Here is a 27,592-nt window from a genome sequence, read left to right as displayed (position 1 = left end):
TAACCACTACAATACCACAGCAATATTAGCTTTCCTAAAGCATAATTCATCACCTCCTCTTCTTCCCGAATACCAGTTCAAAAACCTTGTATCTGTATGATTTCTCCAAAATATAAACCTTCAGCTTGATAATAAATTCCTTAACCTCCCCACTCTAGCCTCATCTCCCATTTCTCCCCTCTGCACATCCCTACTCCAGCCACTTACTACTTCCAAACACCACTATCCTCTTTCACCTGAATCCATGCTGTTCCCCTGGCCCGCAAGTCTGGTTCTCAAACTTGAATTCAGGTGACACAACAGTGACAGCCCCGATGCTCTCTTCAGAATACTAGGAAACACATATACATGAAGCCTAACGTGACAATTCATAATATCATGCTAAACCGAATTCCATCTTACACTAGATTCTAAAACAGACAAGTGGGAGTGGGTGCCAAAGGTTTAGAACACTTCTCCTACAAGTTTCTGGTTAAAGACAAAGCCAGACAGGACTTCCCAGGTGGCATAGTGGTTAAGAATCCGCCTGCCAATGCAGGGGACATGGGTTCGAGCCCTGGTCCGGGAAGATCCCACATGCTGCAGAGCAACTAAGCCCGTGGGCCACAGCTACTGAGCCCGGGCGCCTAGAGCCTGTGCTCTGCAACAAGAGAAGCCACCGCAATGAGAAGCCCGCGCACTGCAAGGAAGACACAACGCAGCCAAAATTTAATTAATTAATTAATTAAAATAAAAAGACAAAGCCAGACATAACACTGGTAATCAGCTATACCCCAATTAAAAAAAAAAAAAGACAAAGCCAGTATTAGAGATCAGGAGCAAAACATCCCTTCCTCCAGCTTTGGCAATATGGAAGGAGCATTTCTTTGTAAGCAAATGACACGGAAAGCATCCTACTCCCATTCTTTGATCTCTCAAAATCTTCTGTAGCTAATTGCAAAAAGAACCATCCTGAATATCCATCAAAAAGCTCCTAAATTACCTCTTGTTTATCTACATGGTGAAAGGCCATACGGCTGTTAAAAAAGAGGCACAGCCCTAGGTACTGACTTGGACAACCTCCAAGATATATTAAGAGGAAACGGCAACGTACAGAACAATGGGCGTACAGGCTACTACTTGTGTTTAAAAAAGAAAAGAAAATCGAAACGCAGCTATCGCTAAAGAGAAAAAAGTGTAAGTATTTCCTAAACATGCCTAGAACATCCCTGGAAGGTTCCAGGAGAAACAGGTAACAGTGATCACCTCTGGGGCCATGGGGAGGAAGGGAGGCTTCCTCCCGTTCTCCAGCCTGCACCTTTACGTGTACATGCTCTTACCTCCCGCCTCTGTGAGCCCCGAAGCTCAGGAGACTGGCTCCGGCTCATCGCTCGGGCTCCACACCGCTTAACGACGCGCCTGGTGTTTCCCGCGCACGAGGCCACGGAATCTTCACCAGCCAGCGGGGAGGGGCCCGCCACCCTGGCCGTGGCGGGGACTGTGGCTAGGTTCGCCCAAGGTCACCCGGCAGGTGGGTGATGAGGCCGCACTCCCCGCGCTCCTCACGCCCCACGCCGCCAGCCTAAAGTCGGGGGGGGGGTCCACTGACAGCAGGTGGCCCCACCGGGTGGGCGGACAGGCCTCATCTCCCGCCTCCGGGCGCTCGATTTCTTCCGTGGAAGAGTGAGAGCGAGATGTCGCCAGGCTGCTCCCCGCGCCTCACAGACACCGGGAACAGAAGAGAAAGAGAGGCAATCTCTCTGGGAAGTGACAGACCACAGGCGGGGCGAATACCTACCTCAGTTTGCTCGCGCCCGCCAAACTCTGACGCCGCAACGCCCAGGAACTCGACCCCGCGCTCCCGGAAGTGACGCGAGGGTCTAGTCCCCACCCCCCGACTTCCGGCTACGGGCCTGGTTTCGCGCGTGCGCCTCCGGAAGCAGCTCCTGGGATCTGGATACGGGTCTCCACGAGGTGAACGCGAAATGGAGGCCTCGGCCTCTACCCCACCGTCAACCTCAACCGGAACTTCAGCTTCGACTCCAGCGACCCCGGCCGGCCTGGAGCAGCTGGACGAAGAGCAGGTCAGTGGCCTCTGGGGAGGGGCGTTCGGAAGCGGGATGGCCGTGGCCTTTGGGAGGCGCGGGTGCGTAATGCGGGCTCCGCGCCGGTGTGGGCGCCTCCGGAGCTTTGGGAGGGTCGCTCGTTTGCGGTGCCCTCGGCTCACCCGCTGCTTTGTACTCGCGGGTGGGCGCCCGCCTCCTCCAGCCCTGCGGCCTGGCTCTCTTGAGTTGGATTTTTTTTTTTGTTTTGGCCGCTCCGCGTGGCCTGCGGGTTTCTAGTTCCCCGACCAGGGATCGAACCCATGCCCCCTGCGGTGGAAGCGCGGAGTCCTAACCACTGGACCACCAGGGAAGTCCCTTATCTTGAGTTGGATTGCAGGTATAACTTGGGATCCTGGGGTGAGGTCCACCTGGCTGTGCTTCCCTGCCTTTGACTTTGGCCAAGTCGCTTGATTTTTACCAGCCTCAGTAACTTCGTATTTAAAATGGGCTCTGAGAGGAGGTGATGCACCTAAAGCGCGGTAGCCAGGGAGCCTGGCACATAATAAGCGCTCAGGAAATACTAGATGCAGGTGTATTGCGCTCTTACTGGTATTACTGCCTTCATCATCCAGGGCAGGGGAAGCACGTTCCCTCTGTCTCAATGTTATATATACAAGAGGCTCGTTTCTGTAGACGATGCTGTTAGCGGATACTTAGGTGGCTACATTCCTCTGATTACAAATTGCAAGATTCTAATGGATACGGTTGTGTGGGTTACCTGCTAAAATAGAAATTCATCAGGGACAAATTCTGGGGCGGGGGCAAGTTTTAAATTCGATTGAGATGTAATTTATTTGTGTATCTCCACCTTGCAGATTAAAAAGGCAGTAGAAGCTCTGTTGGCACATTCCAGATCGAGGAAAAACGCAAATGGATTGCTTTTGAATGAGAATGAAAATTTCTTTTTAATGGTGGTATTATGGAAAATTCCAAGTAAAGAACTGAGGGTCAGATTGTAAGTTCTGATTTTCTACCTTTGCTCTTTTTATCTGCTTGGCCATTCCGTGGAACTTTAACAATCGGCAGCTTAGTTTCTGGTGGAAACTTTGCAAACTCAGGATATCTTGAGTTGAAATAATTGTACCCCCCCAAAACCATAGGTCTTCAGACATTCTTAAGTTTTCTAGGATTTCAGATGTGCTTAAGTTTTCTAGAAATGTCACCAGTTTTCTGGATGTTTGGTGGACAGTTTGACCTAAGCTGTTCTATTGAATCTGAAAACCTGGTTTTTGAGAAGACAGAGGTTAGAATAAATGAAACAACTTTCATATTTTCATAGAATCTGTTATCTTTCCACGTCAAGCTAGTTGCAAGCTAAAATTCCTGAGGTCCTGAACTCACTCCTTTATACAGAGACAATTAAAAATTTGGCAGTGATTTCCTAAGAGAAAAAAAACCCATGGTGATTGCACATTCTTATTGCTAGGACTCGTAGGTGAGAGATGCCCTCTCTGCAGCGTTGCCAGATTTAGCAAATAAAAATACAAGCAATTTTTTAGATAAGTAGGTCCCATGTAATGTTGGGGACATAATTATACTTAAAAAATGGTTCAGATTTAACTGGATGTCCTGTACTCTGTTTGGTAACCCTGCCTCTCTGTGGAGTCTCTCATTTCCTGGGTGTTAAAAAGCCAGCTGTGCTGGTGGGAATGTGAATTGGTACAGCCACTATGGAGAACAGTATGGAGGTTCCTTAAAAAACTACAAATAGAACTACCATATGACCCAGCAATCCCACTACTAGGCATATACCCTGAGAAAACCATAATTCAAAAGGAGACATGTACCAAAATGTTCATTGCAGCTCTATTCACAATAGCCCGGAGCTGGAAACAACCTAAGTGTCCATCATCGGATGAATGGATAAAGAAGATGTGGCACATACATACAATGGAATATTACTCAGCCATAAAAAGAAACGAAACTGAGCTATTTGTAATGAGGTGGATAGACCTAGAGTCTGTCATACAGAGTGAAGTAAGTCAGAAAGAGAAAGACAAATACCGTATGCTAACACATATATATGGAATTAAAAAAAAAAAAATGTCATGAAGAACCTAGGGGTAAAACGGGAATAAAGACACAGACCTACTTGAGAATGGACTTGAGGATATGGGGAGGGGGAAGGGTAAGCTGTGACAAAGGGAAAGAGCGGCATGGACATAAATACACTACCAAACGTAAGGTAGATAGCTAGTGGGAAGCAGCCGCAGAGCACAGGGAGATCAGCTCGGTGCTTTGTGACCGCCTGGAGGGGTGGGATGGGGAGGGTGGGAGGGAGGGAGATGCATGAGGGAGGGGATGTGGGAACAGATGTATATGTATGACTGATTCACTTTGTTATAAAGCAGAAACTAATAAAAAAAAAAAAAAAAAAAGCCAGCTGTGCTATAGAAAGCAGTGTGTGGGATAGCTTCTTTTTCTTTTCCCCATAAAGGTGGGCGATAGGGGTTAAGAATAACTACAGATTGGAAAGACCCTTTTGACCCTCAGACTCTCTCTTAACTCATCCTCACAAACCGCCCCAGCCAGATTGCCTTAGTTATTGCTTTATGTATCTGGGTGCGTTCTTTATTCCATACCTCTGCCCAGGCGGGTTTTTGCTTCTGGAAAGCCCTTACTTTCTCCGTGGTGTTTTTCCAACTGCTCACCTCTTGGTGATTTCTGCCACTTGCCATCTCGTTTGCCAAGTCCTGCTACTGTGGATTGCTCTCTTCTTAAACTGAGGAAATGTTTCCTCAGAACATGTAGGCCTAAGAAGTGGACTAAACCTTTTTGAGACTCAACATAATTCATGTTTGCTGGTCCCTGTAGGTTTGCTCCATTTTCTGTCTGGACTTGAGAGTTATGTTTATGGAGCCCAGGGGTTTCTGCAAGGTAGAGTTCTGAATCAGAACTGTCCTGATGAAGCTAGATTATTCTACCACGTGGTAGTATGTGTGCCTATATAGCAACACGTAAAATAATAATAATTACATGTGCACTATTTTGAGTATCTTTGATTATATTTTAAGTCTTAATTGTATCCCAAATATTAGTTGATGTTTCGGCCTGCAGATCATTTGTGGTGATTTAGTATTTGGATGTTAAATCTCTCCTCTGTACCACTGAAAACTAGATATATTTTTAAATGTTCTCAGTAGTGTATTTGCTTAAAAAGCGTGAATGAAGTTTATTGAAATGACAGTGAATTTATTGTGTATTCTCTGGGATATAAACATACATGTTATCAGTTATAATGCTTTATTCCTTGGTTCCTTCTCATGTATTTTGCAGGTCCTTGCCTCATAGTATTCGATCAGATTTAGCAGATATCTGTTTATTTACCAAAGATGAACCTAATTTAACTCCCGAACAGACAGAACGTTTTTATAAGAAGCTTTTGAACAAGCATGGAGTTAAAACCATTTCTCAGGTAATGAATAGCTGTAACTGACCAATGCTAAGCTGTCCATCATGGTAGCAGCTAGCCACACATGGCATTAAGCACTTGATACGTGGCTAGTCAGAATTAAGATGTAACACAAATACTGGATCTTAAGGATTTAATATGGAAAAAGAATATAAAATAATTTCTATAAATTACAGTTAAATATGGTATTTTAGATCTATTGTGTTCAATAAAATCTGTTATGGGAAAAAAAGACATTTCTCAGGTAGGGAGCAGGTTAATATTTTCAAGACAACTAAAAGATTGGATTCAATTGAAGTGACAAGTAATACATTCCTATGTTACCTGGTACATGTTTCTCTCCTAGGAATTTAATTTTTAACTTAATTTTCTCTTTTTAATTTAATTCTCATTGGCTTTAGGTAGGGCATATTCCCTCTTCCCTGTGATGGATGGGCTGTTGAGGTTTGTTGACCTAAAAGCTCAACACATGCATCAGTAATGATTATATCTTGAAGATTTTACAGAACGCTGCTCCGTTGTGTCACTTCTCTCTCCTTCCAGAGCATCCTGGGTTTGCCTCTGACTTGGCACCCCTCCCCCTTTTTGTAGTCATTGGTTCGGTTTCTTTAGCTGAGGGTCCCGACTCATTTTCCCCTGTGCCTGTGCTGTTTTAGATACTCACATGTTCACTAAACTATGACCCCAGGGCATTTTAAAATACAAATACAAATTGCTCCAGTATTCTTCTTGTTCAGGTTCTTAATTTTTTGTTTTTATACCTTTTTCTTCCTCTCTCTTTTTTATCAAAGTATAGTTGGTCTACAATATTGTTAGTTTCAGGTGTACAGCATAGTGATTCAGGGGTTTTTGTTTCTTTATTTTGCAGATTACATTCTCTTACAGGTTATTACAAGATACTGGATATAGTTTCCTGTGCTATACAGTAAATCCATGTTGCTTATCTATTTTATGTATAGTAGTTTGTATCCGTTGATCCCAAACTCCTAATTTGTCCCTCCCCTCCCTTTGGTAACCATAAGTTTCTTTTCTATGTCTGTGAGTCTGTTTCTGTTTTGTATATAGATTCATGTTTTTACATTTTCTAGATTATCCCACTCCGAACTTTAAAAAAGGAATATAAAGCCTATGAAGCTAAGCTCCGCCTCTTGGGTAGTTTCGACTTCTTCATTACGGACGCCAGAATTAGGCGGCTCTTACCCTCACACCTCGGGAGACATTTCTACAACAGAAAGAAGTAAGTTTCTCAGCGATGACCGGACTTTAGTAGCGTGAAATTTATGGGTGTGTATGTGCTGCTGTAAATGCCTTTGTATTGTTTTAGAGTTCCAGTACCTGTAAACCTTCAGGCCAAGAATTTGTCCAGAGAGATCAGTGACTGTGTAGGGGGAACTGTCTTAAACATCTCTAAAAGTGGTTCTTGCAGGTAGGTAAAAGGCGTTAAGGTGTGCCTCTGTTTCATTTTATATTTAATAATGATTTTATAAACTTTTGTAAATAAGATAGTATTAATGAAACCAGACTCTTCTGTTAAAACTAAAATTCATTCTTTAGAAGTATTCAATTCTCTAGAACAGTGCTGCCTCCTAGAACTTTCCAAAGTGGTGGAGATGGTCTATAGCTGTGTAGTCTCATGCAGAAGAATGAGCCACAGATGGCTGCTGAGCACTTGAAACATGACTTCCATAGCTGAGGATCTGAATCTCTAACTTTGCCTGATTTTAACTAACTTAAATTTTAAAAGGCACGTCTGCTGATTTTTACTGTACTGGATGGGCACCCTTTTTTTTTTTTTTAAGTTTTTGGATGTGCCACGCAGCATGTGGGATCTTAGTTCCCCAACCAGGGATTGAACCCGCACCCCCTGCATTGTGAGCATGGAGTCCTAACCACTGGACCACCAGGGAAGTCCCTGTACAGGGCACCTTTAGATGTTCAGGAAAACAGGAGAATAAGCCTGGTTCAGGGTGTACTTGCAGGTCAGTGACAGTGTGCACACAGAATGGGCAGAGTCCTGTCTTTGGCTGGAGGGAGGTGGGAGCATCAGCCCGTCTCATCCTCATTCTGCACTCATCCTGCAAACAGCCAGCCTGCCTTTCAGCTCCCATGGTAGGGAGAGTGGGGGCTGCCAGGACCAGCGGACCCAGTGGCTGAGCAGTGGGCACTTGTGGGCTTCCCCGTTGGCTTGCGGCTGCCCTCTGCTTCAGCTGAGGGGATCGTTTTGCTCTTGGCCAGAAGACGCCATTACATGAGCAACTGTTCATTTTAGAGGTGGCCGCTATGTCAGGGCAGTGGAGCTATAAAGGTAGCAAGCAGTCCTCCTGGGGGTAGTCCTTTTCAGAACAGCCGCTGCTGGGGGTAATTGCCCTCAGGAAAGCTTGAGGGCTGACTCAGTGACCTGTGTTTTCCAGAATGAAGGTGGAACTCCCTTTGGGCCTCCCCACTGCCCCTCCCAGCCTCACATGGTTAGGTGCCGGCTCCTCAATCACCTCTTGATGGTAGGGCATATTTTAGGAGGAGGGCATTTCTAGAACATGAAGGATGATCATCTTCCTTTAAAATAAATTGAGAACCTAAAGATTTCAATGATTTTACATTAAAAAAAATTTTTTTAGGATTGTGTATTTGTATTTCTCACATACCTGCTTATGCTTTATTTTGAAAACCAAGTTATTTTTTCAGCTCTCTGTGTCTAATGCTTTATTAAATTTCAGTACCATCCGCATCGGTCACACTGGGATGCAAGTTCAGCACATCGTCGAAAACGTTGTTGCCGTCACAAAAGGGCTTTCACAGAAACTGCCGGAGGTATGGTCTCGCAGATGCTTCCATTGGCCGTTCATTTAAAGGAACAAAACACCTACAGATGATGTTGCTCTTCTCTCTGTTTCAGAAGTGGGAGAGCGTGAAGCTCTTGTACGTGAAGACTGAGAGATCGGTTTCCCTGCCTGTCTTTTCTTCATTTGTCAGCAGTCGTGGTGAAGCCAGGAGACTACGTGCACAAAGTCAGAAGAAAAAGGTTAGTAGAAGTTCACATCCCAGGCAGGCTTAATCAAGGCTGTAAGCGCAGCCCAGGAAGAGAGAACAAAGGCTCAGAAGGGGCCTGTGCAGTGGCAAGAGGAGCTGAGAGGAAGAGGAAAACTGAAATCGAGTCTATTCAGTATTCATACATGGTTATTTATGGGCGAAATTTAAGATCGTATGAGGCTGACATAACCTCTTGGTTTTGGTTTGTAGGTTATCAGTGCTGCTGGTAATATTGCAGAAAGCCGCATGAGAGAAAATGGAACTTTTTGCTATTGGCTGGACCAATCTCCTAGTTTATTTGGTCTTTCTCCAGCCACGTTCATCCATGTGTCCAATGAGTTTTTAGACTCAGTCTTTTAATTTTTTGTCTTCTAGAAGTTCTGTGTTTTGTTCTTTTTCAAATTATCGTTACCTTTTTTTGGTTTCCTATTATCTAAGTAGTCTTCCAGTTTGTCTTAATTCTTAGAACACATTAAGCATAGTTGCTTTATTGTCTGATAATTCAAACTGTTAGCCGTCTTGGTGAAGCAGCGGGTTGTCTCTACCTGCTGGTTCCTATGTACTTAGTTATTGTGGACTGTATCGTGGATAGTCCATTTGGAAAATTATTTGTAGAACTAACTTGAGGGGTGGGATGAAGATCTTTCCCGAGAGGATTTAGACTTATGGCAGCCAGGCACCTTGGGGCACTCTCAGCCCAGAAGCACCTAAAAGCACATTCAAGGCTTGAGGTTCCCTGAATGATTCAAATCCACCCACGGTGACAAATCCTCATGGCCCTGCTCCCCGTTCATCTCTACCCTGAGGGTCCGACTCATTGGGGTCCCAGCTTATTGTAACGAGGTTTTTACTTAAGAGTCCCTGCCTGGTATGGACATTAGGATTTGATTTCTCCACTTCACACCCCTGCCCTCCTGTGCCCAGTCGTAACGGCTGTTAAAAGTTAGGGATCAGCAAATACTCTCGGGGCAAACGTTTCTTACAGTGTAATCAGCTCATCAGTGCTTTTATGAAAAAAGTTGTTAATATTTTACCCTACTTTTTACTTGTTTTCATAATCCAAAATAACATAAACTGCTGTTACTGGAAACAAGAAGTCTGAATTTTTTGCTGTTTGTCAGATTCAGTTGAGGGCTTTGTGACAATGTTGGAATTGCTGGTTAAAATAGAATTTTGTCACAGTTATAGATGTTACCTAACAGTACGCTGTGGTAAGGATAATGGACCTCTAGCTATGTAAACTTGCTACTGTGTTAACTCTCAACCACAAACTCAGGCAGGAAAAAAACACTAGGGTTTTTCGTTTTTGTAGCAGCTTCATGGAAATGTACAGTCACCCATCTCATGCATGGGGGCATTAGTTCCGGGATCCCCCCCAAGGATGCCAAAATTTGTGGGTGCTAAAGTCCCTTATGTAAGGCAGCATAGTATTTGCACATAAACTGCACCACATGCTCTGGCATCCTTTAAATCATCTTTTTTTTCCTTAATATTTATTTATCTATCTATCTATTTAGCCAGCTAGCTATCTAGCTGCTCTGGGTCTTAATTGCGGCACGCGGGATCTCCATTGCCTCGTGCGGGATCTTTAGTTGCAGCATCCGGGATCTAGTTCCCCAACCAGGGATCGAACCTGGGCCCCTAGCACTCCCAGGAGCACAGAGTCTTAACCACTGGACCCCCTTTAAATCATCTTTAGATTACTTATGCCTAATACAATGTGAGTGCTATGTAAATAGTTGTCAGACTGCAGCAAATTTAAGTTTCACTTTTTGGAATAATTTTTTTCCCCTTGAATTTTTTTTTTTTTTTTTTTTTTGTGGTACGCGGACCTCTCACTTTTGTGGCCTCTCCCGTTGCGGAGCACAGGCTCCGGACGCGCAGGCTCAGCGGCCATGGCTCACCGGCCCAGCCGCTCCGCGGCATGTGGGATCCTCCCGGACCAGGGCACGAACCCCTGTCCCTTGTATCGACAGGCAGACTCTTAACCACTGCATCACCAGGGAAGCCCCCTTGAATATTTTTGATTCACATTTGGTTGAATCTGCAGATGTGGAACCTGCATATATGGAAGTTCAACACATCACATACTGTACAATTCTGGATTATTCGTAACTCGCCTTTAAATGAGGTTGACTTCCACACAGCTGGTGACTGCACACTTTAGATACCCAGATTCTGAATATAATTTACCACATAAAATGCATCTTTGGCTGAGACTCTGAGACAAAGCAGAGTTGGGGTTCAAGTGCTGGCAATGGGACTCATGTGTTTGGATCTTGTACAGGTCAAGGCCCTTTCAGGGATCTTATGGATGACCTGACTGCACATGCTAAGTCTGTGCCATTTATTTACCAACAAAAGAGTCCTCCATTAAAATTATGCTTGTTTTTTTTGGGGGGGGGTAGGTAGCAAAGAAAAGCCAAAAGAAGAAAGAACGTCTTAAAAAACAGCAGAAGAAAGGAAACAACAAGCTTATGAAACAGGCTGGAAAGGCTGCACCAGCCCCGACTACAGATGCACCGGCCCCCAAAACTGGTGATGCTCCAGCCCAGGACCCTGGACCCCAGAAGGAGACCGGTGGGGTGAGCACCCTCCGTAAAGCTCAAGACGAGTCTGAAGATGAAATCCCACTGCTGGTACCAGTGAAGGAAACTCCAGCTGCAAGAAGCGTAGAGGTATTTTCATTAATATTTAATATCCATCATGGACGGATTCCGGGGCTCCGTGTGCCAGGCAGGCACTTGGTGAGGGACGGGAAGTGCTATGCAGCTGGGAGGCATCGTTTATAGAAATCTGTTCTACCAGAGATTATGAAGTCATGGATGAAAAATACTAGGGTAAATCGCAAGAACCCCTGACTGACTCTATCCCCTTCTTAAATAGTGAAGCGATGTGTAGTCAGCACAGCCTTTTGTGTACCTTGGAATCAAGGGAGACTCGGCCATAACAATAATTCTAAAAAACATTGCCTGTGGTTTTGAAAAGCAGGTTCAGTTTCTGAAGGTGAGTCCTCAGTCACCACATAATTCGTTACAGAAAATTTACCAAGGGAAACTTGGGTGCTAGATTCTGCCTCTGAAACCTTTCAAACACCCCACCCTGCATGGTTCTTACAGAAATCTGATTTCATGGGTTTCAGAGGAGGTGATTTAAAGGAACTGAGTTTTTTTATTTTGGGGTGCTTTTATAATGTTTTTTTTTTGTTTTCGATTTGTTTGGCCACACCACGAGGCTTGCGGGATCTTAGTTCCCCAACCAGGGGTCGACCGCAGACGCATGGCAGTGAAAGCGCTGAGTCCTAACCACAGGACCGCCAGGGAATTCCCATTTTGATAATGTTTTTGCTCATACTCATAGTATCTATCCAAATATTGGGGGGAGACCTCTTGAAAATAAGGGGAGAAATGGGTCCCTAAGAGAGTAGAGGGCTGCCCTCACCATGTGTGCATGAGACTCATGGCCCCTCGGCACAGCCCATTAGGGTCAACCCAGGGCTGTTACTGCACTTTACCTATTATGGATTTTTTCCTCACAGTAATCCTTAACATCTTCAACGGAGTTATAATTTTCCTCTGCTAGTGAAATATTCCTTTTACAGTGTCCCCAAACTGCTAGTGAGTTTTTTTTTTTTTAATATACTTGAAATTAATGTTGATCAGTATATTAACTGTAGGCAGTATAATTGTTTCTAGAAAAAGTAAGCTATATTTGTTATATGGGACTGGCAGGTAATGTGTTGGAAATTAAAGAGTGGAAAGCATAGCTTCCTGGGTGGGTGATATGCATTAGGAGTGTAGAAGTGTTGGGTGTTCCCTGGCGGTCCAGTGGTTAGGACTCAGCGCTTTCACTGCCAGGGCCCGCAGTTCAATCCCTGGTCAGGGAACTAAGATCCCACAAGCGATGAGGCAAGGCCTAAAAAAGAGTGTAGAAGTGTGTATGCCCTTTGAACCCATCTAGGAAATTTGATCAGGGGAAAGATATGAAAGTTTCAGCATTGTTCACTGTAGAAGCAAAAATGAGAAAATGCTATGTACCCTTGCAATAGTTTCTATAAAGTTATTCAAGATAACGTTTAGTACGAGTTTATAGTGCTTAGGAAATACTAATGAGATAGTTGGGGAAAGAGCATAATACTCGGCTTTTAAATACATACTCATGGGGAAAAGGTAGTGAATAACATTAATATTGTGTGGTAGAGTTATTAGAGAGGTTTGTTTTTTATATTTTCAGTGTTTTTCAAAATTTCCGTCTGTTTTATGTTAACTCAAAAACAAAGTTTTGTTGGTCGTTTTGTCTATATAACCTCTTTCTGTGTGGGACAGAGTCCATTGCTGGATTGTTGTCCTTGGATCATCAGCCACATCATCTGGGGTGCTTGAAAAATCCAGGATTTCCAGTCTGGAACACGGTCCCCCCTTTTGCTAACAGGCACCCCAGTTGGTTTTCACACACACTGTTTCAGAACCCCCTGCCCTAACCCACATGCGAGGAATTTACAACTGGAGGTGAAGAAGAGTCAGGATTAGGTCACAGGTCTTCCCACTGTGCTCCCAGTGCTTCTAGGAGGCCTTAGCCCCAGCCATAAGGAAAGATGGTGAGACCAGGGAGGTGCCAGGGTCCTTTTTACAGTCATTAATAGTGGAGTACAGCTGCCTTTCAAAATGATTTTGAGGCAGGAGGAAAAAGCCATTCCTCATTCATCGTGCTGCAGTTTCCCTCTTAGGGGTTCCCTAAATTTTAAGAACAGTGACTCTTAGAGTCACATCATCAGTTGTCTGTCCCACACCACACCCACTTTTTTCTTTTTCTTAGACACAAAAAGGTGCTGCAGGAAAGAAGTCTCCAAAGAAGAGTCCTGGTCCCAACACACCTCATGGGAAGAAGAGAAAGGCCTCCCCAGCTTTGGAGACCCCAACAGCTACGGAGCCCAAGACTCCAGGTAAAGGCCCAGGGAAGAAGGCAAGAATCAAAGAAGAGTTGGAGAAAGAAAGAACCTCTTCACTGGGGAAAAAAGACCCAAGACAGACTCCTAAAAAGCCAGAGGCCAAGTTCTTCACCACTGCTAGTAAATCTGCGAAAAAAGCTCCCCGTACCCCCAAACAGTGGCCCAAAAATCCCAGAGTACCCCAGTCAACCTAAAATCAGAGACTCAACCAGCAGGCAACTCATCAGAGCTATCTAAAGAGCTTGTAAAAAATACCTAGGTCCTGACCCCTGTTGCAACCGCTGAGTGAGGCCTAGACTTAAATAGTTTTTGAAACCTCCACACATAATTCTGATACATGTTCATGGGTGTAAGAACCAGTAGTTTGAAGTAAATCCATTTATTTCATTGCTCTTCTGTGTATTTGCTAATGCAGTAGAGGGAAAATACAGTGCTTCTCTGTGGTTGTGTTTTTTATTATTAAAGTTAACATTTGTTTCTCAGTATAAAATTGGCATCCCGTGTCTTGTTGGTTTTACTTGAATGCCTATGATGTGACCCTTTTCCTCATCTGCTTTAAGCCATTTGTTCACATGACAGTTCCATCACAGTAATCTGTGCAAACATCCAAAGCTTGTTTGCAGGCCACTGATGGGCTCACTGCATGCAAGTCAGCCGTGGCCCTCATGCTGAGATGGGTCTTAGAAAAGACCTTGGAATCAAAATTAACATAATCGATTCCAGGACCCAGATGGTGATCAGCCAAGGTTGCAGATCACTGAGCATACATTTGTTGGGGGAAGTTAACATGGAGTCATTCACAGAGGCACTGGATCGAATCCTGAACGCTGGAGGCAAGAAAATATTTGTCTTCCATAAGACTTTCCATCTTCCTCCAGATTCCTCACCCTAAACAGACTTACTTTTATGTGACAGCTCTAGGGTAGGAAGCTTGGGAGAATAGACTCCTAAACTTTGGGTCATTGTCAAATATATCCTGAGGCAGTAAGTGACTTTTCAGGTACTCGGCCTTTTGCTGCATTTGAATTGGGGTACACATCTCTAATAGTAAGTGACATAGTCAGTGTAGTATAGGAAAGGCCAAAGTGAGTCATGCTTTCAAAGGTAATTACGGTTCATGAATATAATGACTAAAGGAATCAAAGCTTCAGGTGGTTCTCCAGCAAGTCAAGGAGTTGAGACAGCTTTTTAAATCATGAAAGCCTCTGAAATACAAAATAATTTGTTTTTCATTCCACTGTCCTTTTAGGCTTCTAAAAGTGAGTATACTACATTTAATGTAGGGGTTTAGTGTAATTGATTTGTTTACCATAGAAACGTAACTTATTCAAAGATGAAGATTTAAGTCTACTGCTTTGCTTAGGGCAAACTTACCTACCTAATCATATAGTCTGTGCTCTCCATGACAGTTTTCTGGGGTTAGCTCTATGGTTTTTTAATGCCATCCTCTAGCCAGCTAAAGATTTTGCAACACCCAGTCGTTCTTTGGCCTGTAGCTTAGTCCCTGTTGAATACGATGCAGATGTTTACCTTCCTGTTCCACTGTGCGTCTAGTTTCCCTCTGTAGAAATTCTCATAGTTCTCTATGTTGAAAAGAGCAGATTTATTTAAGTTTCTTGAGCAGGATGATAGTTTTTTGACAATTGAAGGCCACAGTTGAGTTAGAGATAATTCTGAATTGTAATGAAAACGTTCAAATCATGGTGCTAGATTTCCAAGGCTTAAGAGGTTTGGGGGGCACCTTACCTCAAGGCTGTGAGGGCTGGGAGCCAATAATGGCCTATCCAGGGGCCAAGAGGAGTACTGGAAATCTGTGCAGTAAATTACGTTGTTTTGTGGGATAAGAGGTTGAGTATGTGGCTTATGTTTCAGTGGAAGTCAACACTGGGTTATCTGGATTCATCCTCCATGCCATAGAGATTTAATGGACAAAACCAGATCTGATGGGAGAAATTTGCCACGTTTTTGTTCTGAAGAAATATTGAATCTTAGTTAATTTGTTTTTTAGGAACTGTAATAAGCATGGAAAATTTAATATTTTAAATGCCTTGAATGTATTTAAGACTGTCCAAGTGTTTAATAAAGGTTACATTTTATTTCAGTCTTGAGAAATATTTGAATGCAAGTACAAAGAAATTGCTAAGTCATATTGTCTTGTCACCAGACCAAAAACACTTGATGTACTTCAGTTCATGGGTGTTTAGGGTTTAATTAGCAAAGAAGTCTTTTGCCATTTAATTAAATATTTGAAGGTTCTGCACTACCTGCATTTTTATCTCTTAAATTTGCTATGTTTTCCTTGCCTGCAATTAGTGTGTTAGTAGTCACAGTGCCAAGATTCCCAATTAGGACTTTACGAACTGCGAGAAGCCCTCATCGTTGCTTGGATCTTAAAGGAATGAATGCATGTGATAAAAGACCACAAATAAAATTTTGGTTATAGTGGTTTCTGTATAATGGTCCTGGAGAGAGAAAATAGCAAATTATTTAGGTGGATATATTTAATCCCAGATTCTACATCTTAGTTAACAGTATCTTAAAAGGATTAATCCTTGTTTGTATAACTTGGGGCATTTTCTATACTTGAAGCTACAGGAAATAGGGCATATGTATGATTTTGACTCACCTAAAAAGATGTCTCTTAGCTATCTAAAAGATGTTAGCTTATGTGAATCAAACAATCAACTTTTCATTACAGATTTCCCTCAAAATCTATTCCTCCCGTGTACTCAACCTTACAGTCTCAAAAACTGTTGAACTCAGCTGTTGAGCTACCAAGTTTTTATTTCATTCACTCAGCCAGCCACTTATCCACATACCCTTTAACCATTAAGTTTCTTCAAACTGCCAAGGTACTAGATTTGAAAAACTAATACACAAAACACAGCTTTGCCCTTCAAGAGATGCCCTAGTCTAGTTAGTGGCATCCTCAGAATTTTGATACAGGGGCACAGTTTGGCTGCAAGGAGGTGGACCCAGGAGTTAGGGAACTTCTCTTGATGTCTGTCAAGTGTTTTAAATGTAGAATATGCTTTTAGAAGGAAGTGCTAATGGAGATCGTAGGAAGGGACTAGAAAAAGAACCAGACATATAGACCAATGGAATGGAATAGAGAATCCAGAAATCCCTTACGTTTATGCTCAGCTGATTTTTGACAAGGGTGCCAAGACAATTCAGTGGGAAAAGACAGTCTCCAACTAATGGAAAATAAAATGGGATCCTACACCTAAATGTAAACGCTTAAAAGAAAACACAGGAGTAAATCCTCATGACCTTAGGTAAGGCAGTAGTTTCTTGCTATGCTACCTAAGACACAAGTGCTAAAAGAAAAATTGAAAAATTGGATTCATCCAAATTTAAAATTTCTGTGCCTTAAAAAACACCATCAAAAAAGTAAAAAGGTGGAGCTTCCCTGGTGGTGCAGTAGTTGAGAATCCGCCTGCCAGTGCCAGGGACACGGGTTTGATCCCTGGTCCAGGAGGATCCCACATGCCGCAGAGCAGCTAGGCCCGTGTGCCACAACTGCTGAGCCTGTGCTCTAGAGCCCGTGAGCCACAACTACTGAGCCCACGTGCCTAGAGCCCGTGCTCCTCAATAGGAAGCCACCGCAATGAGAGGCCCGCGCACCACAACGAAGAGTGGTCCCTGCTTGCCACAACTAGAGAACACCCGCACACAGCGGTGAAGACCAGATCCAACACAGCCAAAAATAAATAAAAAATTTTTTTTTAAAAGTGAAAAGGCAACCTACAGAATGAAAGGAAATACATACTTGAGAAGGAATGTGTATTTAGAATATATAAACTTATAATTCAATAATAAAAAGACGATCCAATTTTTAAAATGAGGAAAGGATCAGAATGGACATTTGCCCAAAGAAGGTATACAAATGGCCAACAAGCACATGAAAAGATGATCATCATTAGTCATCAGGAAAATACTAATCAAAACCACAATGAGGTACCACTTCACACCACTAGGATGGTTGTAATCCAAAAGACAATAACAAGATAGATGTGGAGAAATTGCAACCCTTATTGCATTGTAGGTGGGAATATGAAATGGTGTGGCTGCTTTGGAAAAGTCTGTCATTTCCTGAAAGGGTTTAATACATAGAGTTACCGTATCCATTCCTTTGTATACATGCAAGAGCATTAAGAACATAGGTCCACAAAAAGACTTGCACCTGAATGTTTATAGCTGCACTAGTCTTAATAGACAGGAAGTGAAAACAACCCATTGTCCACCAGCTGATGACTGGATAAAGAAAATGTAACATATCCATTCAATGGAATATTATTCAGTCACAAAAAGGAATGACTTACTGATACATGCTGCAACATGGATGGACCTTGAAAACACTATGGTAAGTAAAAGAAACCAGACACAAAAACCATATATTGTAAGATTTCATTTATATAAAATGTCCAGAATAGGCAAAGCCATAGAGACAGAAAGTAGATTATTGGTTGCCAAGGTCAGGGGCAGGGAGGGGATGGTAAGTGACCACTAATGGGTACAGGGTTTCTCTCTGGGATGATGGAAATGTCCTGGAATTAGAGGTGATGGTTGTAGAGTTCTGTGAAAATACTAAAAACCTCTGAATTGTACACTTGCAAAGGGTAAATTTTATGTTACATGAATTATATCTCAATACAGCTTTGATAAGAAAAATTTACGTACACAGAAGCAAGTTCAAACTTCTCATTTACAAATATGAAAACATTTGGGAGTTTTATTCAATATTTAATATCACCTAATAGGGTATATTTTATTTTAATATAATTCTAGAGTGTAAAGAATGTTTTGCAATTTCCCCACAAATATCATATAGATGCCTCTAAATCCCTTCCAGTTTCTCTCTGTGTACCACACAGATATTGACATGTTCCAAGTATGCCCTAACGTGAGCAAACTATGTATCTACTGGGTTAGCAGAAAGGGAATAATTCTAGAGCCAGATGGAGTTGAGTTTCAATCCTAATTCTGTTGTTTCTGTACCACCACTCAACCCTAACCTGTCTGAGCCTCAGATTTCTAATTTATAAAATGGGAATTAATGTACTTACTGTAGAGGGTACTCAAAAGATTTAGAGTTATAAAAGTGGCATATAGAGGGGAGGAATCAAGATGGCGGTGTGGGAAGATGCGGAGTTAGCTCCCCACAACTAGGGCACCTGCCAGCCGCTGCTGGGGTACTTTGACCCCCAAGGAGACGGGAGGAACCCCAGAGTGAACCGGTAGGATGTAGGGGGGCCGAGGGGGGGAGGAGAAGTGGAGGCAAGACAAGATCGGCACCCCTGAGGCCAGGGAGATCAAGAGAGGCAGGCGGGAGGGGCCCTCCGGGAGCAAAGGGAGAGAAGCAGAGGGTGTTTGCCCCAACCACTCGAGCCCAGGAAGCCTGCTGGGCTCCCAGGTGAGGTCCCCCGCCCTCTGAGACCAGGAGTTGGGGGCTCACCTGGGCCCCTTTTGGTTCCTGGAGCCTAAGCCCCACCCCCCACACCCCCACACCCCCAGGGCCTTTTCCAGCCCTGTGGGTCCCGCGCATAGGCCCCGCCCACCACCCAAACCTCGCGCTTGCTTAAGCCCCGCCCCCCACAGCCAAGGCCTTTTCCTCGTTTTTTTTTTTTTTTTTTGCGGTACGCGGGCCTCCCACTGCTGTGGTCTTTCCCGTTGCATAGCACAGGCTCCGGACGCGCAGGCTCAGCGGCCATGGCTCACGGGCCCAGCCGCTCCGCGGCATGTGGGATCTTCCCGGACCGGGGCACGAACCCGTGTACCCTGAATTAGCAGGCAGACTCTCAACCACTGCGCCACCAGGGAAGCCCTGGAAGCAGGGAGGAGGAGCAGAAGGACCTGAAGCCATGCAGAGCCTTTAGTGACTGAGAGACCCATAGCCACACCTGGCGGCTATAAACTGTATCCTAAACTCTGATATTTTCAGGCCATTGAAACTTCGATTTTAAGTCTCTTGAGCATTGATTTTTATATGCAAATGAAACCTAGCTTCTTAAAATCATTTCCTGATTTTTGCAATGTTTTTGTTCCCAATGGCATAGATGAATTACCCCTGCAGAAGTCCTTGTGTCTTCATGTTCATGTCATCTGGCCAACCACTTCACTCCTGCTGGCTGCACCTACCAACCTTTAGCTGTCTTGCAACCATCACTGAAGATCTCCCTCTTCATCATCATCATCATCACTGAAGCGTCTCCCTCTGGCTTTTCACATCAGCTCCTGCAGATTTTAATGTGCACAGGAATGACCCATCCAAGACCCTAGGTGCCCAGGTCACAGTCTTCAGTCTCCCCATCTTATCTCTGATATCAGTTATCCACTTTCATGGTTTTTCCTGTACCTTGTCATTACTGCTACTATGATACCCCAAACATCATTTCAGGGAACCCACTCTCCCATCACACATTCCCTCTTGTCCTCATTAACTTTCTCTTGTACTTCTCACCTGACAATTCTCCAATGTGTTGACGTTCTTCAACTCTTTTTTTTTTTTTTTTTAAAGAAGATGTTGTGGGTAAGAGTTTATTAGTTAATTAATTAATTTTTGCTGTGTTGGGTCTTCGTTTCTGTGCGAGGGCTTTCTATAGTTGCGGCGAGTGGGGGCCACTCTTCATTGTGGTGCACGGGCCTCTCACTATCGCGGCCTCTCTTTTTGCAGAGCACAGGCTCCAGACGCGCAGGCTCAGTAGTTGTGGCTCACGGGCCTAGTTGCTCCGCGGCATGTGGGATCCTCCCAGACCAGGGCTCGAACCCGTGTCCCCTGCACTAGCAGGCAGATTCTCAACCACTGGGCCACCAGGGAAGCCCTCTTCAACTCTTCGGTTCCACAGTCTCCTTACTACACAGAGTGCCTTGACTTTCTTCTTGTCCCTTTTGGAACAAAGCTGGAACACCCCCAACTTCTGCTTCCTTCTGACTCTACATGCCTGGTAAACACACTAGCCTGGGGTAACTGAACTTTCCACAGAGGCACACATCTTGGAGCAACTCACTCAAAAAGGTTGGCTTCCTTTAAAATCATGATCACCAACTTCCAAGAGCACACTCTACTGCTGTCCCACCTTTCTTTTTTCCTTGTATGTTAATTTTTTTAACATCTTTATTGGAGTATAATTGCTCTACAATGGTGTGTTAGTTTCTGCTTTATAACAAAGTGAATCAGCTATACATATACATATATCCCCATATCTCTTCCCTCTTTCATCTCCCTCCCACCCTCCCTATCCCACCCCTCTAGGTGGTCACAAAGCACCGAGCTGATCTCCCTGTGCTATGCGGCTGCTTCCCACTAGCTATCTATTTTACATTTGGTAGTGTATATATGTCCATGCCTCTCTCTTACTTCGTCCCAGCTTACCCTTCCCCCTCCCCGTGTCCTCAAGTCCATTCTCTACGTCTGTGTCTTTATTCCTGTCCTGCCTCTAGGTTCTTCAGAACCATTTTTTTTTTTAATGTCCCACTTTTCTGATGTGTCCCCAACTCCTTCAGCTCAGGCTAGGGATTGCCAGACTCCTTGTCATGAAACCTAGCAGAAGAAGAGTCCTTCTTCTCCCTCAGATGACATTTGTGGGCCCCACAATGAAAGTGATTTGCCATGTCACCTACTCACTCTACAGAACCCCCCATTCCACACACCCTACCCCACAGCCTCTGAGTGCTTCACTCTTAAATATGAGAGAGCCCAGAAACTAGGAACTTTTAGCAATGCCTCTGTCATGATCGACAAGCTCAAAGGATTTCAGAGAATCCGAAGACAAAAAGCAGGAAACAGAAAAAAAAAAAACCTTTCCACTTGTAATTGATATTTTCAATACGCAGAGAAATTGTGTAAGTAAAATAAGAGTAGGCTGTAATAAGGGATCAGTCAGGGAGAGCAAGAACTCTTAGAAATTATACATGAGAGCAGAAATTAAAATTCCAAAAATTTTTGCATGATAATGATGACGTAATATATTAATAAGAAGCATTTATAACAAGGAAAAACTGAAAACAATGTCCAACAACAGATAATTTAAAATACATGCATATATGAACAAGGCAAAACCTCTTACTCTCCCTAAAACTGATGTCAAAAAGAAGTAAACACAGGCTTCCCTGGTGGCACAGTGGTTAAGCATCCACCTGCCAATGCAGGGGACATGGGTTCGAGCCCTGGTCTGGGAAGATCCCACATGCCGCGGAGCAACTGAGCCCGTACGCCACAACTGCTGAAGCCCACGTGCCTAGAGCCTGTGCTCCACAGCAAGAGAAGCCACCGCAATGAGAAGCCTGCGCATCACAACGAAGAGTAGCCCCTGCTCGCCTCAACTAGAGAAAGCCCACAGGCAGCAACGAAGACCCAACGCAGCCCAAAAAGTATATAAATAAATAAAATTTAAAAAAGGAAACGCAACCGGCAAATCATTAACAGTGGTCATTTCTGGGTAGTGGGATAAGTAATAATCTTTATTTCTACTTGAATCATTTTATATTTTTCAAAATTTCCCCAATGTATAAGTATTTGTAAAAAAAAAAAAAATTTTTTTTTTTACAAAACGAAATTGCCTTTATCTATGTCAGTATCCCACTGACCTGGGAAAGGTTATAGGAAATAAAAATACATTCCCCAAAGTAGAGGATGTTTCTGTGCCGTCCAGCAACAAGGAGCTAGGAGATGGTATGTGGGTGCCCAGCAGTTCTGCCCATCTGTCATACAGGCAATTCCTCGGTATTATTTTAGTATTAACTATAAACTCCTTGCTTTGGCCTCTCCATCCCTGAAATAGGAATACATGTTTTTGAAATGACTGAAGATTTGTAAGAAAAGTAGTATCCAAAGCCCCACTTCCCAAGCATGATGGTGTATTTTCTGTCTTTGTTTCATATGTATAGAGTTTTTCATTTCCTTTTTTTTACCATTTATATTTTTCAAGTTTTGTTAATAAAATTTCTATTCTAATGAAAAGAAAGTTATCTCTTCTTAACTGTACTTCTTTCATTATCTACAATTATTTGTAATGGTCCCAAAATGAAAACAACCTGAATATCCATTAGTGGTGGAATGAATTCATTGGGATATACTATACTCAATAGTGGAATACTACATAAAAAGGGAGAAGCTATTGATACACAAAGCAAAAGGATGAATATCAAAATAATTATCCTAAGTGAAAGAAACAAGACAGAATACATACTGAATGATGTCATATATATAAAATGATAAGTAATCTATAGTAACAAAAAGCAGATCAGTGGTTGCCTGGGGATGGGAAGGAAGGAGATGTGAATTATGAAGGGGCACAGAGAAACTTTGGGGGGGCAATGGATGTGTTTATGATCTTATTTGTGCTGATGCTTTCATTGTATATAACATGTCAAAACTCATTGAATTGCACACTTTAAATTTGTGCTGTTTTTTATACCTCATTTATACCTCCATGAAGCTGTGAATAAAGAAGCATAGGGTGAATAATTTTAAGCAGTGTTTCTACAACCTTTGCCGATATTAAGAATCTCCTGGTGCCGTGGAAAGTCCACACACCTGGTTCTGCTGCTGAGTCCTCCATGGAGCACCAGATGAATTGTGCTTTCAACAGGGTCCCGGGATTCTCAAGCTCGGGGCAATTGGGAAACGCTGGTACAAATTGGGTGGTAGCTGAGAAGGAGGTTTCCCTCATCTTGACCAAACCATCATCAGGTGAAGACAAATGAAACCACCACCATCAACAGCCAAGGGGAAACAAACGTATGATTTCCTAGTGTTTCACATAAGTGCCTGATCCTTAATCACATATAATACGTGTCCTACCCATCTCCCCTGTAAGAAGTTTCTCAGCCCCCCAGCATCTTCTATCATTGGATTAATTGGGATGAGAGCTGATGGGTGGAAAATGCTCTCCATAGAATCCATGTTATTGCAATTATCCAATCAAGATCCTGTCTCCTATAAAAGAAACGCAGTGAGGTACCTCTGATCGACGTTTCATCTTAGAGGGTGTTTGCTTCTTTGTTGTTAAGGAGATTCATTTAATCAGGTAAAGGAAACTACGTTTTTAAAAATATGTTGTGGAATGTTTGAAAGTCACTAAAGATTTCTTTTTTCTTATTACTCGGTGAACTCAGGTATGTTTAAAAAAGTTCACTGACTATTGCAATTCCTCAGGTGTGTTTCCTGTTTTGCCTTTTGTCTGTTTTTCCTTATTTGTTGATTTTTTTTGTATATAGGATCTTAACTCTTTATTTTCTATGTGTGTAAAATGTATTCCTCCAGTTGGTCATTCACCGTAACTTGTCTGTAATGTCTCTTGCCATTCAAGGAATTTTTTTTCCTTTAAAGCATCTGTTTCACTTTTTCCAAGAAAAGCTTGAAAGAGTTTATTTATTTAGCAAGACTCAAAATAAAACATGTCTTCAACCTAAGGCTCTGGGGGGAAAAAGTAATAAAACGAATAGAAATGGAGGAGGGATTTAATAAGGAAACAAAATAAATTGGAAAACTGAAACCATGCTTGATAGATAAAACTCAAAATTAGTTCTTTGTGTGTGTGTGTGTGTCTGGCTTTTTTTCACTTAGCATAATGTTTTGATTTGTTTTTTTATACATCTTTATTGGAGTATAATTGCTTTACAATGTTGTGTTAGTTTCAAAGTTAGTTCTTGAGGAAGGTGACAAGTTGCTAAACCTGGCAAGCCAAAAAATTTAGCATTCTATGAATGAGGCAAGAAATATAGTCAGATAAAAAGAATTATAAAAAAGCTCATGTAAAACTTCATGCCAATATACTTGGCATTTTAGGCAAAATGTATGGTTTTCTTTCTATTTTTTTTCTCAGCCTTTATATAAACAAATGCTAATACATTGAATCTGTGTCTGGCCATATTTTAGAGTTTTAAAAATTGAAATATAATTGACATGCAATATTATTATGTTAGTTTCAGGTGTACTGTTGATATTTGCATACATTATGAAACGAACACCACGATAAGTCTAGGAACCATCTGTCCCAATACAAAGTTATTAGAATATTATTGACCATATTTCTCATGCTGCATATTACATCCCTGTGGCTTATTTTATAACTGGAGGTTTGTGCCTTTAATCCCCTTCACCTGTTTCACCCACCTACTTCCCACCTCCCTCCCTTCTGGCAACCATCCCTTTGTTCTCTGTATCCATGAGTCTGTTTTCATTTTGTTTGTTTTATTTTTTTAGATTCTACATTTAAGTGAGATCATGCAGTGTTTGTCTTTGTCTGACTTATTTCACTTAGCATAATACCCTAAAATGTATGGTTTTCTCAAATAAGTTACCAAAGCGTGTTACCAAAAGTTACCAACATTGAATCAAGGAGAGATGGAAACATCACAACAAACCAACCTTTTTAAAAGAAATGAGAAAGGTGGTCACACATCCACCTAAGTTGGCCTGAAAGGACAAGGGCTTTTAATTCTAAAAGCTTCCCAGTCATCTTACAAAAGCAGTGTTACCCTAACCTCAGCACCCATAGAAATCCTCCCGACAAAATTAAAAATATAATGTACAAATTCTTAGCAACGCAAGCAAATCATGTCTTTTTAAAACCTTTAATCATGATAATTTTCAGACACTTAGAAAAGTTTTAAAAAGGCACAATGGACACTCCCTACTCTCCACTTAGGTGCAACGCATTGTTAATATTTTGATGTAACTGGTACAGGTGTATATAATTTATTATTTGCTGAATCATCTGAGAATAAGTTGCAGGCATCATGACATACCACTCCTGAATTCTTGAACATGCATCTCCTACAGCTAGGGACATTCCCCTACAAATCTCAATACCACCTTTGCACAAGGAGATTACCTGTATGGTTTACTATAATAAGGAATGCTGATGATGGTTTATTTCAGGAACACAAGGATGGTTCTGTATTAGGAAAATCAATGAACTTGATCATAGTAAAAAAAGAAAGCAGAAAGACCTATTTATCAGCAACTGCTGAAGAGGTATTGGAAAAAATTCCCTAGCAATTCCTGATTAAAATTTCTTAATGAAGAATAGAAATAAAATATTCAAAAGAGAACAGCAAATGACAAGCAGCATAAGAAATAGTTAAAACGTTTCCGTTAAAGGCAACGTACAAAACTCCGTGGTTTCTGAGTTCTCCACTGTGTTTGAGATCTTCAACCTCTTTGATCCCAAGCACCATAATATTTTGGGGGAACAACTCTTATTTCCCATATATTGACTTCTTCCAGTGTTCAGCATAAATTAGTCACAATGGATGTAATATCTGGCATTTTAAAAAAATATATTTATTTATTTATTTGGTTGCACTGGGTCTTAGTTGCAGCAGGTGGGCTCCTTAGTTGTGGCATGCGAACTCTTGGTTGCGGCATGCATATGGGATCTAGTTCCCTGACCAGGGATTGAACCTGGGCCCCCTGCAATGGGAGCACAGAGTCTTATCCACTGTGCCACCAGGGAAGTCCCAATATCTGGCATTTTTAAAATGCTGATACTTCTGATTGCTACACCACTTTTAAAAGTATGCATTGAATCTAAACCTTCACCATCAGCATCCATGTGAAATACACATACACAAGCTCTTCATTAACACTCTGAAACTTTGCTTCATTTCTTTTCCTTCTTTAACTTGTTTTCCATTTCATTCACCGCCTCCAGAATTGTGTCCTAATGTAATGTTATGCTTTAAAGTCTTTTTAAAAACATCACAATATATAGTTAGTTCTCTGGGACAAAGTTATGTATATAGATTTAATTAAAAATTTTTTCTGACCATAAGGTTCTTAATGTAAAATTTCTGCTGAACTGGGTTCCAACTATAATAATATATATGTGATCAAAACAACATATTACAAACTATGGTATTTAATGTAAAAAGGGAAATTTGCTTAAGAGCTGCAACTCTAGTCATACAATGTATACACTTTTTCTTTTCTTTGCTCTCTTGTCAATTTTTAGTACCTGTTTGCATGTAACTTACTGCTAGAATGAGACAAGGTTCAGGATCCATTCTCTTGTTATTTTTATTTTTCATAAACAAGCAAAAGCAATCTTGTTCACATACATAAAATGGTAGGAATGGAAAGAGTCTGACTATAGCTGTGTCACTGAATTCTTTGAATTTTGTCAAGGTTACATGCAAAAAAATCACATAATGATCATCCAGCCAGCTTTTCTTATTGAGCTGGAAACTTCATTAATTCTTCCATTTTTTTGGTAACAGGTAAGAATAAGAGACATCTACGTGCAAAAGTGTTAGTTACCCAGTCATTAGGCATTCACTTTCTTAACATAAACACCTACATTTTGAATTGTGCCTATATTTGGTGCCCCAGATATTTTTAATACCCTGTGCATTGCACCGTAGCAAGATAAATATGAATGAGATGCTTTGCTTCTGTGAAGAGGGAGAAGGGCACTTGCCAGAGGGATGCCCTGACTGCAGGCAGGGCAGTTGTAGGAAGGATCACAGGAAGCTGAGGTTGTGGAGTCTGAGGAAGCTCCCTGACAATGAGCCACGTTGATGGTCTTTGTGTCCCTTGAGGGTACATGTGTATTATATCACTTTGTAGACCAGTGTTCTAGGTAACATAATAAAATAGGAAAATTAAATGGCATATGTCAGGAAAATAATTCTTTTTTTTTTTTTTTTTTTTTTTGCCATACGCGGGCCTCTCACTGTTGTGGTCTCTCCCGTTGCGGAGCACAGGCTCTGGACGCACAGGCTCAGCGGCCATGGCTCACGGGCCCAGTCGCTCCGCGGCATGTGGGATCTTCCCGGACCAGGGCACGAACCCGTGTCCCCTGCATCGGCAGGCAGACTCTCAACCACTGTGCCACCAGGGAAGCCCAATAATTCTTTTAAAAAATATTTATTTTATTTATTTATTTGGTTGCACTGGGTCTTGGTTGCTGCTCATGGGCTCCTTAGTTGCAGCTTGCCAGCTCCTTAGTTGTGGCATGCATGTGGGATCTAGCTCCCTGACCAGGGATTGAATCTGGACCCCCTGCATTGGGAGCTCGGAGTCTTAGCTCACTGTGCCACCAGAGAAGTCCCGGGAAAATGATTCTTTATGGAGATGACCATATAGCAAGCACATCCAGGTTTATTTATTTA

The 27,592-nt window shown here is 42.4% G+C and overlaps 1 protein-coding gene across 1 annotated transcript; it reads left to right on the top strand.

Moving 5' to 3' along the window:
* Positions 1 to 1,964: 1,964 nt before the first annotated feature.
* Positions 1,965 to 13,961, top strand: RSL1D1 (ribosomal L1 domain containing 1; the record flags this gene model as incomplete). The annotated part of the gene is made up of 9 exons (XM_079718535.1): positions 1,965 to 2,063; positions 2,900 to 3,039; positions 5,361 to 5,499; positions 6,585 to 6,733; positions 6,821 to 6,922; positions 8,211 to 8,304; positions 8,390 to 8,515; positions 10,932 to 11,201; positions 13,339 to 13,961. 9 exons carry the CDS (start codon positions 1,965 to 1,967, stop codon positions 13,663 to 13,665), a joined length of 1,446 nt encoding a protein of 481 aa, XP_079574661.1. The 3' UTR covers positions 13,666 to 13,961.
* Between the last annotated feature and the right edge of the window lie 13,631 nt (positions 13,962 to 27,592).

Source organism: Hyperoodon ampullatus (assembly GCF_949752795.1).
Source record: "Hyperoodon ampullatus genome assembly, chromosome: 14".
Taxonomy (NCBI): Eukaryota; Metazoa; Chordata; class Mammalia; order Artiodactyla; family Ziphiidae; genus Hyperoodon; species Hyperoodon ampullatus.
This window is presented reverse-complemented; position numbering and strand designations above follow the sequence as displayed.